Source organism: Myiozetetes cayanensis, unplaced genomic scaffold (assembly GCF_022539395.1).
Source record: "Myiozetetes cayanensis isolate MyiCay16 unplaced genomic scaffold, myiCay2020 scf12, whole genome shotgun sequence".
Taxonomy (NCBI): Eukaryota; Metazoa; Chordata; class Aves; order Passeriformes; family Tyrannidae; genus Myiozetetes; species Myiozetetes cayanensis.
In genome coordinates, this window is record NW_026086826.1 from 4,067,421 (window position 1) to 4,088,595 (window position 21,175).

Sequence of the window (21,175 nt, forward strand, 5' to 3'; positions counted from 1 at the left end):
TCCAGGAACCTGCTCTGCACCTCCAGCACTACAAGCCTTTAGGGCTCTCAGACAAACACATTTTATTTTTCCTTCTTCTTTTGCTCCTTCCCCAGTGACGGGGAAATCAGTTACTGAAGGGAGAGTGAGTTATGGCAAAATTTGACCTCCCGTGAGCTTTATTGGTGAATGTAATTTTATCTAGAAACCTGGCCCCTTTCTTACACTAAGCCCTTTGGCCTCAAAGAGGAGGATTTACTAAACTGTTCGTTGGCATGAACCTCAGGCACTCAGAAGAGTCTCTCACAAGCAATCCACGTAGTGCATGCCTAATGAGAGGGGGAATGCTGGCTCCCTTCGTTCAATAAAGAGGATGGGATGTGATCTCTTCCTATATCAGCTTGGATTTTAATTTAAAATATCTCAAGGGGAAAAGCTGCTGCATAAGGGAGTTGGACTTAAAAGCCAGCCATGTGCTGAGATACAACCAGACACTCCTGGTCTGCTCTTGCCTTCCTCCGAAATTAAATTGTATCTGGGTTGTAGCAGAGCAGATGATTAGGAGCACAGACCTGAAGGAACAGCTTCTTTGGGTTTTAAAGGACACCCAGGGAAGCTCACACTGTGGCATCCTGTGTCTGTAACCTAACTTTTTTGTGACTCCATGGAGAGTTGTGGATACCTGAGGAGCCCATGCAAGGTCTTGGACTCTGTTTATGTAGTATAGACACTGCAATCCATCATGGGAAAGTTTGGGATGTCTCTGTGCCTTTATTGTCACTGCTAGTCCTGATTAGAAAAAGCTACTTAGGTCATATCTTCCCCCTTTTGTGCATGAGTAGGTTGTTCCTTCACCCCCAACATAATCCTGCATTTGAGGAGAGCACAATTTTCCAGCTTCCTTTGGTGTGGACATCGTGCTGTCTTCACCTTAATGTTCCCAGTCGTTTTTGAGTTAACTCACTGAAATGTGACCTGAACCTTCCATATTGCTTCAGTCATATGGAGACCCTCTTTCACATGAGGCTTCAGATGGACAAAATATGTGTAACTGATGTGGTTAGGCTATGTAAATGTAAAGTACCTTCCCTTTGTTGTGTTGTCTTCATTATTTTAAGGAATTTTCAAATCTGTGAATTTGCATTATGTAGATCACCTGCTGTCCTCCACCAGAATTTAGAGAGGTTCCAGCGTCAGCCAGTGCTGTAACCTCTGCCAGATGGCTAAACACACATGGACAGATAGTTCTGTAGTTCATACTTAGAGATAGTCCCCAATACTTCCTGGTGGAAGCAAGGCTGTCTCTTCTTTCCTTTTTGAGACCTTCATGACACCTTCAGGAGTTACATGAATAGACCCAGGAAAAGACTGGAAGACCAGGAGAAAAGTACAGCACAACTGCATGCAGTTCTGAAACCCTCCATAATTACCCTGGTGGGAAGGCTTTTGGGTTTGACTACTTCCCTTTGTGGTGCTGGATGAAAGGTGTCTGTAGATCAGCTCACAGGAACATCCCTGTAGCATTTGTAGTGAGGCTTTTTGTGCAGCTTTTTGTGGCAGAGCCACTGCTGAAGAGGTGACTCTACCTGAGCTGCTGGCAGGTCCTTAGCACCTGGCCTTCCTCCTCTGGAGCACAGCTCTGCTGGCAGCTGGATTCAACAGCTGCCACGCTTCTCTAGAGAAGTGTCCTCTTCCCTAAACAGGGAACCTTTTTTGCCACCAGCTTTCTACCTAGTGTTTTGGGCTAACCAGGCAATATATGCAGGATACCTACCTACTCCACACAAGAAGTGGCTGTAAAATTTGGAAAGCTGGAGTGATCTCCCATAGGTGGCTGGTTGCATTTATTTTTAATCAAATTACACTTTTTCATGCTCTCCTTTGTGGCTCTCATATCGTCTCTGACTGCTGGCATTCAGAGGTCACTGTCACTCAGGCCCGCTGTGTTCACTCTCAGGTAATCTTAAGGTGTGGTGACTGCCTTTCTTCTTTCTCTGCCAGTGTTGGCTCTTGCCTTATTTTAGGGACAGAATTCTTAATTTACAGCCCTGAAGCACAGCACAACGTTTTGTAGATGCTTTCTAATGCTTAAAACTGCTTTGTCTGGAGTTGGCAAGGCCCTCGTTAACCCCCGTCACCCGAGGCTTTGCATTTGGCTCTGTTCCCTTTGCTGAGAAGTTGCAGCGATGTGGAAATCAAAGGTCTTTTATAATGCCAGACAGCCCTTGCCAGGCTACAGGGATGTCACCAGTGTCTAAAGAGATGACATGGGGAAATACATAAAACCAGAGGGGAAAATAGATGGCCATGTGTCTCATTAATTTCGGTTTTAATGGTGTGTTGCTCTGAGGAGATGTCACAGCTGGGTGAAGGGGGAGCAGGACTTAACACAGGTCCTGGCTTCTTCTTTTTATCATTTTTGGTTAATGGACAAAGTCACTCTCAACATGAGGAATACTCTCTGCCAATTTTATGAAAGGGCATGACAGATTCTCAGGTGGAGTGAGGTTGGGAGATCTTGGGGTTTTTCTTCTTAAAAACAGAAAGGTCAGGAAAATGAACAGCCCTGTTCAGATTTTCTGGAAGATGGTCTGATACTTAGGAGCAATCACAGGCTGAAACTCTCACTTGTATGGTTCCTAGGGTGACGCTTTCCTGCTTCCAAAGCACTTGCAGGGAAAACTTGTTCCTCTAACTTGAGGGGCTGTCTTAGAAGACAAAGAGTTTCCAGCTTCTGTGTTGGTGTTACAGCTGCAAACCCCCAGTGAGGTCTAGTGCAGCAGAGCCAAAGAACACTTCCTTGGCTGCCACAGCTCAGCATACCTGGGGCAGCAGGTGGAAAGAACAGGCAGTGGCAGCAAGGAGGAATATGACATAACTCAGTGCAGGGATTATTTTGTTGTCTCTGAAATTGTTGAGTTTGGTGAAGACTTTTCTGACAGGAAACATTTGATGCTTCTAGCATCCCTCCTGGCTTCCTAAAGCATCGTTTGCTGTCAGTTAATTTGCTTACCAAAACTGGAAGATTGCAGGGTGTAAATTCAGATTATTGGCAGCTTTATAGGGTTTGGAAACCACTTTGTTTCCACAGAGGTCCTGCTTGAAGTAGGGGTTTTAGGAGAGTTTTTGGTTCTGTTTGGGGTGGGTACAGAAGAATACCAGCATGAAATACCAAGCTCTGTTTAAATTAAGCTCGTGCTTCAAAGTGAAAAACTAAACAGATACAGTAATCAAATATTTCCCTGTCTCAGTACAGTGTCACAAGACTAAAATTTCTCTTGAAATACCTGAACATTCGGTAACTATCTCTCTCCACGTCTCTGAATCGTCCCTCTCCGAAACTCATTGTTGCAGGGGATTATTTCATGCCATCTTTAATGAGTTTCTGTGTTTAGGATGCCAACAAGGCTTCGCAAGTGAAAGCATCAAGTGGCTTCCTCTCTGATGGATTTTTCTTTTTTTTTTTTTAATGCTCAACATATTTGTAGCAATTCTTCTGTTCCTCTGCAGAATGGATGCACGTTACCCTCAGTGTTTACACTGTAAGGTTATCCCTTTAAAGAATTCCTGAGGGAAGTTCAAAAGGGTTTTTTTTTCTTTGAAAGATTCAGTGTCTCTTTTTGTGTGTATGTCTCTTACTTGAAAGAAGGGAAAGGAGGGGGGGAAGTGGAAAAAAAGTGCTTTATCTGAAAAGAATCACATCAGCTTCACACTGATAGAAGCTGCTGTCATCTCTTAAACGGCTTAGCACAGTCAAAAGGCAAGAGGACTTAAAACAGTGTCTTACACAGGGATCGATGGGTGGAACACATAACTCGTAACTGCAAAAAAAAAAGGCAGCGCGGGGGGAGAGATAACGGTAATGATTGCATTGAGGGAAGCTTGAGGGAGGCTTGTTCTTTGTAACACAGCTTCAAAGGTGTCTGGACTGGTGCCTGAGCAAACTGTCCTGTGAAGTCGCTGCCTCTGTAGGTCTAGGGGAGGCGGGGTGGGTGGGGGGGAGATGCTTGCACCCTTCTGCTTCCTAACAGATGGGACAAAGATTAGTAAATGCCAGGTTAGCAGCTCCCTTCTGCTGCCTCAGATTTGAGGAGAGGGATTTTGTCCCTTGGTCCCTGGCCGTCCGTTCCGGGAAGGCAGCTTGTCCAGGAGAGGGGAAGGAGGCGAGGGGCGGTTGGGGAGCCGGGGCGGGGGGCGGGATGTCAGTTTATCGATCGCACCTCAGTCAGGAGAGCTGCGGGCGCAGCGCTCTGAGCACGAGCGGCAGCGTGCTTAATGTGATTGAAAGGCAGTTAAAATGGCGGTGACCTTTTCAGGGGGAATTAGATTGCCTGCCAAGAGTGGTTAGAGGGAGTGATAACGCCAGCTTGAGGAAGCTGTCCAGTCTGCTTCAAAGGGAGAGAGACAGGGAAAGCAAGCTGGCAGCAAGTACCATTTAAAGCACGAACCGCGCGGTCTGACGGAACGGAGATTGCTGTCCTCTTTAGATATGAAAGAATTGAAGAATTCTAGCTAAGTTCTCTCCCCCTGCCCCGTCCTACTGTTCTCCCTCCAGCTCCCCACCGAAAAGCCGCCTTCTAGATGCAGTAGCAAGCTAGTCACCGCTGCTCTTCTGGGTTTCTTTTCCTTCAGCAGATCAGTTGCATCAAAAATAACACAGAAGAGGGAAAGACTTTGAAAATGTTAAAATGGCAAGCAGGGCATTTTCAGGGAAGGGTGCTTTCTAAGAAAGATCAACATGACAAGGATCTGTCTGATAGATTGTGATACTCTTGAAGAAGGAGAAACACACAGGGATTACTTAACTCTGAAGTTTCTCTTTATTTCTCTGATATTTCTCTTTATTTCTCCATGCTGCCCTCCTCCCAAGCTAGCAAAGGGCTTGTATCTGTTTGGTAATGTCTTAACAAGGGAAAAGAACAGCACAACTTAGCACAGAGAGACTTGGTAAAGCCTTATAAGCTGTAACAAACTACAGCTATCCTTGGGTGCCCATTTGCATTGGATCTCATGTCATGTACAATTAAGGCAGCTGCTTGGAAAGTGGGACTGTATTAAAATGTCTAAAAGTTTGCAGGAAATGGCTTTCTATGGCCAGAGAATCAAGATGTGCTTCAGTTTGAGCAGCAAGTGGTATAGGCCAGCCTCCATCCACTGTGGGTTAGTTGTCCAAGAAGGAGCTTTGGGGCAATGGCTGTATGCTCCTCCAGTTTGTTCTCCTTCCAGATCCATGCAGCATTAGAAGTGTGCTCTCAAGTGTGAGGTCCTGGCATCAAATTCTAAGTAGATACTTTTCAGTTGAGCAGCAGGTGTTCTGTGAACACAGCAACTTCTTGTGTGAGGTAACTGGCTGGCAGAAAGCTCTAAACAGAGAGGGAAAACTCAGTTGCGCTTCTCTGTGCAATTTCATGAACATGGGACTCTAACACAGAACTCCTGGAAATCTGTGTTTGACACATGTGGAAACTGAACCATGGAGAAGCGTTTTCTCTAATGTTATAAAGATAGTAGCAAAGCTGGAAACAGACGGTAAAAGTCTTGTTCTAGAATGTCACCTGGTAGCCAGCTGTGCCCTCTTTTTCAGATAAAATATAATGAAACAGGCAGGAAAGCTTCAGGAGGCAAGGAGACTTTCCTTTTTTCCATGCCTAGAGGTTTAGGCTGCATTTAAGGTTATACCAGTAAGAGGGTATAAACTGATCTACTCAAATGCAGCAAAAGCATTTGAGCTGTACAGTAAAAGTGTGACATCTCCTAAGAGACTCTGAGGGAAATGGAAGATATTTAGGCCTTTTGGAAGAGTGGTCTAGTAACTAGAATCATCTTCCCTATTTCTGTGTACATGAACGAGAATTCATTCATTTTACCCTGGCAGGCTAAAGCAAACTTCAACTTGGATGCCAGAGCAGTCTGTGGTATCTGTACATCTGAGCATCCTTCCCAGCCTCTCCAGCCTGGTATTTTAGCCTTCCTGTATTTGGGTTTTTACTTCCTGCTGGTCACTTCTGCCTGCTATAAGCTTCCAACCAGGCAGGATGTATAAATTTCATGTTTCTCAAGTGCTTATTCTATGCCTTATCCCCCCTTCAGAGGGCTGCTGAGTCCCAGAGCACTAGTATACCTTACCTCAGCCCTTGTATAAAACGATGGCAGTCCTGGTAGTCCCTCTGTTGCTGAAGGACAGTACTTTTGACTGGTCTGACAGAGTAGCCCAACTGCTCCTTAATGTTTGCACCTCTCTCCTTTGAGAGAAAGTACCATAAGGCAATACTTGACCAAAAATGTTAACATATCTGTTTGCTTAGTGTTAGATACAATAATTAGACGGGCTGTGCCCAATTCTTTATCCATAGTTTGTGTCTGCATATAGAATTTGAAGGATTCTGTGGCTAATAATGTCTCTTGGGTATTGTCCTGTATATTAATACCAGAAGTTGACTCTAGTGAGCAGGAAAAACAGATCAGAATAGTATGTGATTTAATAAAGAAAAGAAATCCTACCTTACATACCCAAACCAGCATGACCTGCCATGTAATTGATGCTCAATGTCATGTGTGTTTAAAGTTCATATAATGCTTCAAGGAACAGCGTTTTCTTTATTGTGGAACACAAAGTAATTAATGGGACTTGGCAAAGTAAAAATCCTTTTACCTGGAAAAAAAAGAAATTGGTGTGTATAGCTGTTAACGTTTTCTCATTGTTGATTGTACATTTTTGTTAACTTAAATACATGCAAAAATGTAAGAATCTGATTTTTATGCTCAAACTGCAAGAATGCATTAGCTGAAAGGAGCACAATCAACTAAACCTTGCTGGTTGATTTGTGTAACACCAGCAGGCACTCTAACCAGGGAGAGATTTTCTGTGGCAAGAAGGGGAATTCTCTCCATTTCACAGTATTACGTATCGTATTTGGGGGATGAGCAAGGATGTCTGTCACCCACTTCCTAGACGAAGGAGGTTAAAAAGGAAACAGAAAATGTAGTTGTAACACCATGAAAATTGGCAGAGGGAGTAAGGGAGCATCTAGAGCACCTGAAAGTACTCAGTTTTTTGAAATGGACTGGGTTTCAAGTTGACAGCGTCTCTTTAAACTTCAGTTTTACTGGATCTCAGACAGCAGTTGCTCTGCAATCCAGTTTTCTAGTGGTCTGTCTGCTGTGGTTTTGAAAATCCCAGGCTTTTAAACAGTAATCTGATAATTTTTTAATTTCTTTTCCCAAGTGCCTGCAGTTTTGCTAGAACTGCAACCTACTTCTTGGACGCTCGGGTCAAACTTCAGCCTTAAGCACACAATGGTTGATTGACGCGATTTTAATAGCATTTTAGAATACAGTTGTTAAGTCAGGGGCAGTGAGATGTTTCTGAAGCAAAAAGGGAGCACAGGTCTCAGTGGCTCCAAACAGCTCCTGTCTCCGCGTGTCGTCCCTTACACGCGGCGGTGAAACGCATTATCGAGTGGTGCCCGGAAAGTGGCTAACTGCGTTTGACACACGCCAACTCCCTGCCTCCACACTGGATAATTGCATTGTCAACTGTTCAGCAAAGTGGCAGGTGACACTGCAGCCGGATTGATTGTCCTACTATGGAGGCTCCCAAGACTGTCAGCCACCCAGTCGATAGAGTTTACACAAGACACTGTGACTGCATCTGTAACTAATTTCAGTTTGAACCTCGCAAGATGCGGCTGTCCCTGTTTCCTGGCCTCTCTTCTTTGCTTGCATCTTCTCCCTGGACGAGGCAGTTGTTTTTCCACTGAAAGCCTGGTTTTATTTCTTGTTTTGGAGCTGGAAGTGAAGAAATCAATGGTGTGTTTTGTGGTTTCAGAGTTGAGGGCATTACAGCACATGGCTAACTAGCAGCTCCAGTTTTGCAATCAATAGGCTGATCAATTGATTAAATTAGCACTGATTTTTCTTTCTTCTTTCCAACCTAGAAAAGAATTAGTTTGGGGGGGGATGAGCACATGTGTTTGGCCTGTGAAATTTAGCCTTTGGTTTTTCCAGTCCTTGGTTGCCTTTCCCCCATGAACACAATCTCTGTGCTCATCATTATTTAAAGCAAACTGCATCGAGCCCCGCCACTGGCAGTGGCCCAGTGTAAGCCAGGGTGTCACTTTCAGCTGTTCACCAGCCCTGCTGCTTCATGGTCGGCTGCCTTAGAAAAGTCATCCTCCAAGCTCTGCTGTGCTGTTTTATTATTGGCAAAGCTGCGACATTCCTGTGATCCCTGTCAGTGGTGCTTATTGATCCAGTGATGTGAATCTGCTTAGTGATTCAAGATTACTTTAATTCTCCCTCTTCCTTTTTTGTTTGTTTCCACCCTCTCCCCAGGGGAACAAAAGCTTTCAGATCCACCTTTCCCTGACTGTGGAAAACGAGCTGTAGCTGCAAAGACCAGGGCTGTTGCTGCTGCTTTTGTACTTCAGCTCGAGGTTTTGAAGAGCAGCCTTTTGAGATAGACCTGGGGCTGTTCTCACCTTAGAGCATCAGGCCAGCACGAGGCTCTAGGAGGCAGCCATGAATGGCCACACCACATCAGACCTTTGCTCTGAGTGCCTTTTTCCATCTGCAGCCATGATCTGTACCTGATGGGTTGGTTACAAGAGCCGTAAAAGACATCTCTGGGATACTCCTCAGTGCTGCAAGGGGTGGGGAAGCCTCTTCCCTGAGCCTTGCAGCAGCTGGCTCTTACCCTGTGCAGCAGGGCTTGCCTGCCCTTTGTTCAGCACGCTGCTGCAAGATTATTTTAGTGGTCGTAAAATTATATGGCCCCTTTCTTTAAAGGCAGCTGTTTCTGTGATCTGTTAGCAAAGATCATTGCAAGCATCCACACCAGTAAGCAGTCAGGTCTCTGGCAGCCCATTTGTGCCTCTGTGAGAGCTAATGGACGGCATCAGATGGATGCAGCTGCTGTTTCAGGTGTGTGCTGTAACGACACATTTGGGTGTCAGTTTTCCAGGTAAATCACTGTTTTGCTTTAAATGGATCTGGCTCCAGAGAGATAAAGCCCTTGTCTTGTAAGCAGCTTTTCTTGGCCTCTGAATGTAATTTTTGTCAGCAGCAGGCTGGGGAATGTCACCAGAACTATTCTGTCCCTGTTTGCGCTACAAAAACGCGGGGGAACAATTTCACAGTCCAAAAATAAGGCTGGGGAGGTATTACAGATCTGTAGAGAGGCCTCTGTTCAACATGGCCTCATCTCTGCCTTCCTCTTGCTTTCCAGAATTTTTGATGGCTTTCTCTTTCTTCCCAAATGCCTTTTACAATAAAACGACATCCAGGCCACCTTGTCCTCTTAGCAGTAGTTTGGGATACTTCAGCAGATGATGAAATAAACCCAGTTTAGAGCCGTTCTCGGGAAGTGTGTGAGGCCTGGCCGTGAGTCTGCATAAACTGCTTTTATTGCCTTCATTGTTTTTACTCTCCAAGAAGCCAACGAGTGACATTTCGGTAAGAAAATAGAGTGAACGTGCTGGAAAGGGAGGTTGTACAGAAGGGGGTCACTGCAAGGAGTGTAATTAGCAAAGGCTGCAGTTCTGGAGATTTATGGGAGGCTTTTTTTCTTCTTTCCTGAACGCGTGTAAATTACCTGCGAACAGAATGAATGCCTCTTCCTGGCCAAAACAGGCCCCAGTAGAGCTGTATGCCCCTGAGATGGATTTGAATTTAGACCCATTTACAGAACTTACACAAAATTCTGATTTTCTAGAATATTTCCAGTATAGATTTGACACCCTCCCCTCCTATTCCTTGGGGGCCATACCAGAGAAATGTTAGTTATCCAGGTGAGTTTGATCCTCTGCATGAGTAGCATCTAGTAGCTGCATTCATGATGGTGGTGCAAATAATATTAGTAACATCTTAGTTTTCTTCTTTGACTTTGTTTGGAGTGATAATTAAATATATACATATAAATAAATGTATCCAGAACAACTGGCCCCCAAAACTGACTTATCTGCCCAGACAGGAGTTGAGGAACAGAGGTGGGGCACAGTAAATCTGTGCTTTCCTACCTGTGCTCATGAAATTAGGCTCATTTTGGGTCTGCAGTTGTCTTACCATTCTACCCCTAAGACTGCCAGCCTCCATGTGAGCTCGTGCCTGTGCAGGAGCCAGCAGTGCTGCCAGCACCTGAAGCAGCATATGTTGTCACTTTGACCATCTGCCACTGAATGGGATGGAGAAAAGGAGGGACTTGAATGTGAAGTCCTTTTATCTGTTCTGTGAATCTGCTTATATATCATGTTAATGACTGTCTTAGCCTGGGCCACCATTCGCTTGAGAGATCTTGAGGTGACCGGTCACTGGGGGAATTGCACACAGGGGGTGAGATTTGAGAAGCAGTGCAGAGGTCAGAGAGGATGGTTAGGCATGGGAGGTGACTTAGGAGAAAGAAAAGCGCTATGACAACTTACAAAAAGGGGAAGGAAAGGATTTCTGATGGGATTTATCTCCAGCCGTTATTAACAGGTGCATGGAAAGGGTGTGAAGTGTTTTCTCCTTCAAGCTCAGCTGATTCCTGTAACCTGCCAGTGCTTGCAGCTGGCAGCGTTGAAGAGACAGGCAAATTTTTTTCTGCTTTTCAGACCTCTGAGTATTTCAAAAACACTGTTGGTTGTGTAGAGTACCTAAATTTTTCACAAACTGCCTTGAATTGGTGCTCAGGCAGACTGCTCTGAGGCCAGCCCAAGCAAAGAAAGCTGTGTACACAGTGCTAGGTAAGTGATGTTGATAGGTACATTCTGATTGATGGGCGAGTTTGTCTCCCAAACTGTCACAGGGTTTATAGAGGTGCCACTCAATACCAGTGCTGGAATTGCTTGTCAGAGCACCTGGCTACAAGAGCAATGGGGATTGGAGACAGAGCTGTAACTTTGTTTTTTCTCTGCTTAATGGCCCTGGCGTCTGACCTGCCTGCTCACTCCTGTTTGTCTGGACCTTAAGGAGGCAGCTGGGATTAAGACTGTCAGAGAATCGTGCTGCTTTAGCATCAGAAGGCTAATTGTATCAGGGCTGGCAGCCTATGACAAGTGGTTGCCTCCTACCAAATGCACAGCGAGAGCAAAAAGTTCTTCAGGCAAGGAACAGCAACATTATAGGAGAGGCTGCATTGAGTTTGTTCTTTTTGCATCTGAAAGCAGCGTTTTCAAATTCACTTGTGGCATTAGGTTCCTCAGTCCTTGGGTGACTCTAAAGAGTCACAGCTGCTTCTGTGAATAACAGATCGTGTCTCTTATGAATTCCCAGGTCAAACTCGCAACTTAACATTCAGTTGTCGGATTTCACTTCATTAACACGTGGGGATAAAGTTCTGGTCCCGAGCGTTGACCTCTGGAGAGCAGCGCTGGCTGTAGAGGTCCGCTCTGGGCAGTGTTGCTGATGGCTGTGAATTACTGCGTGACCTTCAGAAGCCGAGCCTTGCTGGAGGAACCCTTCCCTGTTCCCAGTGCACGCTGCTGAATTGCAAATCACCCAAGTGTAGTGGTAGGGTGTCTTCTGGAAGCTCCTGTTCTCCTCTAATAGGTCCAAAACGATGCTGTTGCAAAGCTCATTTTATTCCACCCTGCCCTCTGTGCTCCGTTTCGTGTTTTCCTTGCTCCTGGATGGCAGCGGACACCACTGTCAGGAGCTGGAAGTTGTGAGCCCTCTTTACATTTGGGCTGAGTTACTGAGAAGCAGGTGTGATCTTTTTGGGCCTTCCTTGCATTTAGTGGTCCTCTTAATCCATTTATAACAGCACTTGTCCAGAAATCTGGTTTGAATGAGCCTGAGATGAATGAATAATGTCAAGCAGTTCAGACGTCAAATATTTGAACAGCTGCGTGGGTGTTTTCACTGGCTTTGTGCATGGAAGCAACCCCAGGAAGTTAGACAAGGAGGGTCAGGTTGAAATTGTGGCACCAAACGCCATCCCACTGGAACTGACCTCAGAATCCATCCCTGCTGCAGAAGAAAGGGCATAAGGATGCTGCTGTCAGGCTGTTCATTCCACAGGTGATGCTGGGCCAAGCTTTGCATCCTGTCCTTTGGTGTTCTCTTGTGTGCAGGGGCAGTACCGGGTTTTATGAATCTTGGTTCGCATCAGAAACGTGTTTTGTGGGGTTTGTTTTTCTTTTTTTTCTAAAGCAGCTTCTGAAGTCCTACAGCTGATAGCACAGCTTATATTCAGAGTATTTTCTGGATTCGCAGAGGTTACTTTGGTTAGCATACGGTTTCTGAATCGGGGAGGTTTTTTCCATATTGCAGTGGAGTGCACTTGTTCATGTCAAAAAAAAAATAAAATCCATATTTATTGAAAAACTGAGAGTTGGATCACCTCACTGTGCCCTCTTTGAGGCATCAGTCTGGGAGTCCTTGTTTGATCAGAAAAGAAAATTTACCCTTCTCGTGCCCCTCATCTTAACCTATGAGCTTCTCTACTGCTGTACCCTCCTCTGAAAGGCTCTATCAGATCACCCCAGTGTGTATCTGCCATTGCAACACCGTCCCCCTTGTACTCCTCCCTGTGTACAGAGCATAGTACTCTGTTGGCAATGCAGTGGTTCCTATTATAGAGATGGATTCAGCAAAAGCTCTGGAGTATTTTCCTTTCAGACTTAAAAGGGATTTTCTTAAGTACAGAGGTTTTGAGAGCAAGGACACCAGGATTCTGAAGTCAAGGTGCCTTAATATTTGTAACCTGTATCGCAGTGAGCAGATCTTCTTGTCTTAAGCTCTAGCCATAAACCACTAGTTGGCTTGAGTCACTTGGAAACAAAATTGATGGAAAGGTGGATGTTTGCTGTGTGCTTGGCATCTTTGCAGAGAGAGGAACACAGGGAGTGGTCCCACTTACATTCACTCTTTTGGACACCTTTCCCCGCCAACCAAGGCACTTGCTCCAAGTATTCATTGTCTGGCTAATGTTCAGATCACCTCCTGGGACTGGCCAAGTCACAGCTCCAGCTTTACATGATTTGTGTTTCCCACAGCTACAAGAAAAATGAAGACCTGTGTGTCCAAAGTTTATGGCCTTTGAGAAGTGATGGGCTAAAGTAATGCCAGTTGCAGGGGACGTTGTTACTGCAGGTTAAATGCCATGCCCATAAATTACCACCCCCTCACCCACTCTTGACTTTTAAAGCAGCTTTGAAAGACTGTCCAGCTTCTTTGACAGGTCTCTCTTGCTCCTCTAAATCTTCTCCCAAACATTGTGATGAGCTGAATGAGTCAAGATTTACTAGATGAGCCATTAGAGCTCGTGACACGTGTTGGCTGGCAGCATAAAGCCAGTCTGAAACACTCTAGCAGGGGTCTGCTGGAAGAGGGCTGCCCCAGTGACACCACAGGGCTGACCTGCAAGGGTGGCTCCTGCATTGTTGGTGCTGCTTGTGTTACCTCTGCTAAAAATTAAGTCTGGCAATTACTTGGAAGTAAAAGGTAGTTTATGCTCCTAGGGAAAGGTTAGTCTTAAAATCGCTGTCGTGCTACAGCTATCACTCGTTAAGGACCTTCTTGGTATTCAGGCAAGAGAAATATCAAATCCATATAAACAAATTTTATTGGGGGCTTAATGAATCAGTGAGAGCATCCATTCCTAGAGAGCCACAGTAAAGAACTGTGTCTGCATGGTGTCCTTGGAAGTGAGACCTTTGCTTTGCCCTGCTCTCTGCATCTGAATTAAAGGCTAATTCAGAACATCCCTGTGGCCTTCTCATTCTTACCTGCTAATAGTGTAGATTTTGTGTTAACTATTTCTGTGAAAAATTAGTCTCACCTATTTTGCTTCATTGTTTTTTCTGCCTTTGAGAGAGACCATTACATTTTAAAATAACTCATGTAGCTAAAGGTTAGGAATGCTTGATTTTAAATGTTGGGGGGGCATAAAATCTAGGAAGTTAGAGCATTTCTGTGCGTGTTCCTGTGCAGTCTTTGGAGGTGGCACCTTTTATGAAGCTGTTAAAAGTAAAGGACATCATGCAGACTGGTGCTGCAGCACCATTCTTAGGAGATCTACACTTCATCTGCAATTTAAATGCTCATCCATGTGTTTTATTTTCCTTCAGGTTCTGGGTTTATCATGTGCAGTGGCAAGGAGAATCCAGACAGCGACGCTGACCTGGATGTGGATGGAGACGACACACTTGAATACGGGAAACCACAGTATCGTTTTTGAAAGGCTCTTACTGAGAGGGAACCCAGCGGTGCTTCTGCAGCTGCCTTTCATACAGCACTGCCCTGGGAAGTGGTGGATAGTCTGTGTCCAGCCCTTCTGGAAATGATACAGCCTTCTCCAGTTACCATGTTGTTTGAACTAGGAGGGATTCCCAGTTACTCCCTTTGAGATCCTTCTGTTGATGCAGCACTACTTCAGACCTGGTTGAAGTCTGGAGGAGACATTGCAGGGGATCAGTTAATGTTTCTTTATTCTGTTCCATAAACAATCTGTTGTCTCCATCCAGGTTTCTTCCATATGGATAACTTTTCCTGCTCCATGGGTAGGAATTGAGTTTATTTTCCACAAGACAGCCCTTTTTTTTTCAGGGGTTTTGTTCAGTAAGCACTTCTCACCATCCCCTCTGACAGACTGATTTTTTTCCCCTTTCATTAAACAGTTTATGGGCAGATGTATCATTAAGGGCCTTTCTGTAATTTGGGAGATCATTACTCTTATCAACTGTCATTTGGGGATTTCTCTATCTGGGAGCCAGGCTCTTTGGACACAGGTCTGGGAGAGCTGTGAGCAGATTTCTGCCCCACAGCAGCTGTAACAACCATTAAGGAGGAATTCCTGCAAGGGTATTGGCAGACACTGCCTGAACTGTAATGAGGAGCAATGTATAGCTATGGAATTAGGTTTTATTGAAATCTGTACCAGCCTTTAAGATTGAAGCCCCAACCCTTAGCTGGTAAAAGATCTCTGTACCTCAAACAGAAATAGTGGAATTGTTCAGGTTAGGCTTGCAGGGGTTGTGGAATATGATTTTCCCCTTCTAAGAGGCTGTGGCATTATGTTACTCTCAAAAGACTTTGCCATTTCCTTCCACCTAAAACAAAACTTTAATCCAGAGTTTAAAAGCAAGCCCCTCCATGGTTACCAGCCCCTCTTCTTTTGAGGTGTTCCCAGTTGGAATTAATTCTGTATCCCAGGTAGTGTCCCAAACCACCTCTGCAGCAAAGCTGTGTGTTCCTTAACCCCCTGTGCTCAGGTACACAGAGGCAGACGTCATCCCTTGCACTGGAGAAGAGCCAGGTGAAGCCAAAGAAAGGGAGGCGCTCCGAGGTGCTGTTTTAAAGTAAGTATTGTGCCTTTCTAAATCACTTCAGTTACTTTTGGGAAATCTCAGTTTGTGGAAAATCTTCATTCTCTTGAGTGCAAAGGTCGCAATGAGAGACAAAGAGGCACAGTATGACAGGTGGGTCTCCATTTCTACCTGTGCAGCCTCAAGGAAGCTTCCCTGCACACTCTCCCTCCCTGAGCCACCCCTCTGCCCAGGCAGTGCAATCTTTGCCCTGAACAGTGCTGGACAGAAGATGAATTCTGTTGATGAGGAAACTGTGCTGTACTAAGGCATCATCTTGCTTGACGATGAAGTGTGGTCTCTTGTTCAGCACAGTAGGAGTCTGGCACTCAGGCTGTGATTTCATTGCATCCCATTACATGTTGTGGCATGTGCAAGTTAATCCTTCTGTATTCAGCTCTGGATTGGGGCAGGGTGTGTCCTCTGCCCACATCCATATGTGGAGAATGTAAGCAGCCAGCATTCAGGGCACTTGGGAAAGCATTCTAGGCAAATAAAATGAATCTTACCAGGGAGCTAGGATTGCTTTCTAAGCCCTCTGCCCTGCATAAAACATGACTTAAATTACCCCTCTATCTCTTTCACTGAGTGATCCTGTGAGGTCAAGGTTGAAGGGATTGATAGAGCAGTGAAATTAAGTTTTCTTACTGCTTAGCCTATTGCAAACACTAGTTCAAAATTAGGTTTTACTCCATAGAAGAGTGGCATTTGCCACACTGGATCCAAACCATTGGTCCATTCAATACTTCATTAACCATGGTAGTCCAAAGGCAGGACCTCAAAGATGCTGAACTCCTTCACAGCCAGGACTGTGGTGTTGTAGCAAGAAGATGCTGGATTATCAGTAGCTGTGGACACTTAATGCTTGGTGAGACAACTGAGGACCTGAGGCCAGGAGACCCAGATCCTCCCTGTGTCTTGCACCTAACACGTTGTTTTGCTGTTTGGGCAAGGTCCTTTCAGGTTTCTTGGGCTTGTTTGCCCATCTCTGAAACAGGAGAGGTGATGTTGTTTGTAAAAGCACCTTTAAATTCCAGTGAGTTTCTGTAGAAATGCAGTGGTGTAGCTGGAGCCTGAGCCTGTGTTGCCTTTGAGTGCAGCTGTCTTGGCACAGAGCGCTAAAGCATCACACACTCACAGCCTGCTCAGAGGATTCCTTTCTCTTACAGTCCCTCTTACTGGCTTGCAAGTGAACGGACAGGTTTAGAAGTTGTCTGTACTTCAGTGCTGCTGTTTTTCAAATGGGAAGATGGAAAAGGTGGAGTTTATGAAGGCGTAAGGTTATTCCTAAAGGGAGAAGCTATTCCAGCGCAGTGGGTTTCTGTTCATAAGTAAAGTTCATCTTTGAAATGGTGCATTCAAAAATGAGCCTTAGGTCACAGGTGCTGTTTGAATCCCAAGCCTTCAGTCAGCATCACAACCCCTATGGGATTCTCCAGAGGTCACAGCTAGAAGTGCATGTAGGGAGAACACTGCTAGAAATGTGGAGCAGCAGCACAAAAACACCTCCTGCAGCCAGCCATCCACTCATGTTTTGAAGCCTAGACTGATGGAGAGAGAGAATTAGAGAGTATTGAGAGAAGTGAGAAGTACTGAGTAAGAAGTGGTGAGTGGAAGGGGTATCTTTTTCTGAGCAGCAAAATTTTCCGTATTCAACCTTTAGCATTCTGCCCTTTTCTCTTTCAGTGGTGGCACACCCAGTACTCGAATAACACCGGAGTTTTCTAAATGGGCCAGCGACGGTGAGTGTTGAACTTGTAAATTATTAATTTGTAAGCTACAGGAGGGAAGATTGATATTCCATATCTTCTGATTGCCAGTACTTGGGCAAGGTAGTTACCAGTGCTCTTGCAGAGTGTCATCAGATATATATGCACATACAATCACACCATCTTTTTGAAACTTTACAGCACAATTAATTGTAGTCAGTGGCAGCCAGGGAAGTTCCCAAAAATGCCACCTTAACTGGTGTGGTGATAAGAGATAGGGATTGGATTGACTTGCTGTTGCATCACCAAAAGGCAAACTGCTGTATTACAGAGGGAGCCTGCAGAGCTTGTGTGATGATGGTGCTCAACTGCTGGAGGTTTAAACTACACAGGTGCACCTATTGCTTGGGTTTTTTTTCAACTGCTTGCTTATCTTCTGTTCTTTGAAAGGGTATGCTAGAGACTTGTGTCGTGATCTTTTGGGTAAATCTTGTCTTTGCTGGCCTCTGTATGGCAAGAAAAGTCTGTATCTCTGAAGCCTGCACCTTTAGAGTGGTAACTCTGGGATCTGTCCTACTTCATGAGCTATAGCTGAGACTCCAGAGCAAATGAGTTAATGTGAATATATACCTTTGCATGCGCTACTTGAAAGCTCATAGCAGCTCAAGGAAGGGTTAAAAGCATTAAAACCATTTGACTGCTGGGTTTTTTTATTTAATGCCAGCAGCACTAAAAGTGTAAACAGCAACCTAGTGGAAATATGAGAATAATAAAACCTGGCGCTTTCCAGCTGCAGATGCCAAATCCATTTCCAGAGCTGGGCAGTGCTGCTCCAGCTCCCTTAGGACGGGAACTGAAGCTCAGCGACCTGAAGAGACTTGTCCCAATGATTTTGTTCCCTGTTCTGTTACTGTCATGCTTTGGGCATTTGATTCCCAGCCTTGAAAGTACCTACAAGACATAACTGCTTGCCAGTGGGAGGGGGTCGAGTAGAACCAGTTTTGCCAAGGGCACGATGGTTAAATGGAGAACATAGGATATCTATCGCAGGCATTTTCTTCTGTGGGATAGGCAATCACATTTATTTTCTGTGATGTAGGAGCACTAGCTGGTAGGTATGATCAGCTGCAGTAGCTACAGCCACAGAGGTGATGAGGGAAGCAGCCCTGATGACACTTGATATGAGCTGGTTTCTTCATACCTTTTATTACCTGAAGCTACGGTGCTGAACCTACAGCCCTGGCCCCAGGACGGTTCATCTGTCTCATCTCCAGCTGGTGTCTCACACCCTCTCCAGTGCTGGGAGCAGCCATGATGAGCAGTCCTGTCATAGTAGTTACTTGACATGCATTTTTCTGCTTGTGTGTGAGGGGTCTCAGCAAAGGAAGAAGCTGAGAGCAGGATCTGGGCTCTGTGGATTTGCTCTGTACCCACCTTTCTAGAAGTATAGTTCTGTGTGGCAGCTGCATCAATCCTTCTGAGTGAAATCCTGGCTTAAACAACTGATGCATCTGTAAGCATCAGTCAGGATGAAATGGGGAGGAGGTAGAGGTTGTGTCTTCAGTCTTGAATCATAGAAGCATTCTGTCCAGAGAGAGCCTCCCCCTGCAGACAGGGACATGTAGTGTCGGTGTCTTCTCTCTCTTACTGAGAATTGGCATGAAAATGACTCACTGGGGTCCTCTGAAACTGTGACTCTCTCAGACTCTTTCATTGCATTGATCAGGTGTTCCTTACTAATTTTCCTGTTCTTCCCTCAGCAGAAATGCCCTCAACGAGTAATGGTGAAAGCAGTAAACAGGAGACCATGCAGAAGACCTGTAAGAACAGTGACATTGAAAAGTGAGTGTGAAGTGGATGACTTCCATTTTTCTTGTTTTAAGGAACTGTAGTGTCCCGTTCAGTGCCCCCAGAAACAGTGGTGGTCTTGGGGTGGGCATATTTGAAGCTTTTACCACTGAGAAGGGAAGTTGTGCTCCCAACATGAAGCCTGGACTTGGAGCACTTGCCGCTGGTGTGGTCACAGAGGGCCTGTGGGGAGTTCTCCAGCACATATCTGTGTGGGCAGGTACCCAGTGACAAGGACTTGGGCACAGCTTCCTGAGGGCTTCTCCACTGCAAATTGCCGCCTTCTAAAATACATAAATAGATCTATCCATGCTTTCCACCGTATTCTAGTTGAGGTGAGTTTTCAAATGTTGTGTGTTGAGTAACAGCCTAGACCAGAGCTGGAACTTTGGACAAGAGGTAAAGATTCAAAACCCACTTTAACCTAATGAAAGCAAATGGCTTTTCAAGCTGTACTTCGATCTTTTGGATTCCCTCTGCAAATGTATCATGGCATCCTGCTTTTGCTGGAGATGTTATCTTGTCACTGCACCTTGGTTTTTGAGGGCAGTCTTTCCAGTGGTCTTTATTCTGTTTTGTCCGTGGTGTCTGCATGTTCCACCTTCCATCGCTCCAGCAAAAGGGAGAGATGCTGCTCCTCAGCAGCACTGTAACTTGGCAGAAACCTCACTGAGAGAATTTCAATTTCCATAAGATCCATCCTGTGCCTTTGTATGGTTTCTAACAGAAATAATGTCTCAGTTCCTGAGTTTTTTACCTACAGCCCTTCCAGTGATTTAGAAGTTTAAGTCCCAGTGTTTCAATATACAGTAGTGCAGGGGATTCCTGGGCATCTCCTTTCATGTCCTGTTCTGCTCACTGAATGTGCTGCAGTCTAGGCTGGGATAAAAATAAATGGTTTTATCTGCACTGTTCATTTGAGCAACAGCCTCTATCCTCAGCCTTCTTCCACATGCTGCTAGAGTGACTTTTACTGCTCAGACAGATTTGATGGTCCAAACCTAAAACTGCAGGCTCTTCTCCTGCTGCCATGAACTGCATTAGCTGGGATGGGGCAGTGTTTTAAGTTGATTATTGCCTGATATAAAATGTTGCCCCAAGATCAAGTGAGAGACCAAAGAGCTTGAATGAGTTGGAAGCAATGAGGTAATGGTGGGTTTCAAACATTACATTTTGATGTGAAGTCCATGGATAATTTGGGATGGGGAAAAATCTGGTGGTAGCATTAAGCTGACTTTACAGAAAGTTGTCATTTTTTTAAGGCACTTTGTTCTCCTTCTGCCCCTGGTCCTGACTTGAGAGGTTGTGTCCCCAGTACATTTCTGGATCTCTGAGAGTTCAGGCAGCCTGGCAGAACATATGCTCACAGTCAGGGGTTAACTGGAGAAACTCCCTGCTGCAGAGGAAACTTTAACATTGCTTTGCTGTCTCGGCACTTTGGTTTTTACAGGCCTTTTTTTTAGCATGTCCCAAATGTTGGCTGTCTGCCGTTCGATGCCTCTCGGTGAGCAGAGTTTGGCCAAGGACCACTGAGTTTGGGAGCTTGCACGTCAGTGCAGAAGCAGATTTGTCCTTGGAGTGAGCCAACCAGTGCATGCTGTCTTGGTGGCAAGGACTCGTGCCTTCTGCCCTAATCTGTCAGCCTCTGTCTCAGCTGCTGCTTGGCTTCCCCTTGGGCCTCCTGCCTGTCAGCCCAGCAGCCCTCCACCCTCCCAGATCCACTCCTATTGAAAATCTTTAAACTGCAGGAGCTGAAAGGATTTGACATTTTCCAGAACACTTGAGCTCAAGTGATAAAATTGACATAGCTTTAATAATCTGATCAAAGAGGCTTTAGCTAGCACCTTTTGAAGGGTCCCAGAATCCTTTCCAAACAACTCTCGTGCTAACACTGCTGTGAAGTGGGGAGAGCCTGTATGTGTGTGTGCATGTATATGAACACACACATTGCTCTGCAATAACCTTGCCCCACTAAAGCTTCAGTTCTGCTAAAAGTCAGCAAAACCCAATACAAATTGCAGGAAATTCCTTAAATGTCTTGTTCAGTCTTTCCAACAGTGTTAATTTTTTAAAAGTTGCAGGGGGATCTTTTCATTTAAGGCGCTTTATTTTACCGAGGTTCAGAAAACAAGATGGTGTTTCAGGTGGAGAATTCCTAACTGCCTTTTTTTTTTTTGCTCTTCTTTCCTTTGAGATTCATGTGTGATAAATAGTTTCTGTCCTGCCATTTAAGGAGTCTGAATGCTCTGTGTGCTTGTCTGTGTAGAGGGGTCCTGTTAAATTAATTGATAACAGGGATCAGAGCTAGAAGCCTACAGAAAGGAGGGGGAAGGGTTTCTCACTGTCTGGCTGTTT

General features: G+C 45.1%; 1 protein-coding gene across 5 annotated transcripts in view; it reads left to right on the forward strand.

The window, feature by feature from the left end:
• The window catches only part of RNF220 (ring finger protein 220), a 214,952-nt gene that overhangs the window by 168,406 nt on the left and 25,371 nt on the right, over positions 1-21,175 (forward strand). For 3 of the 5 annotated variants that reach the window (XM_050306886.1, XM_050306889.1, XM_050306890.1), the window contains 4 exons: positions 14,028-14,124; positions 15,171-15,257; positions 16,950-17,005; positions 18,736-18,814. In XM_050306886.1, the coding sequence (XP_050162843.1) occupies positions 14,028-14,124; positions 15,171-15,257; positions 16,950-17,005; positions 18,736-18,814 (319 nt within the window). Of the gene's footprint in view, positions 1-14,027; positions 14,125-15,170; positions 15,258-16,949; positions 17,006-18,732; positions 18,815-21,175 lie in introns of all 5 variants that reach the window. The other 2 variants (XM_050306885.1, XM_050306888.1) reach the window with 1 other exon arrangement.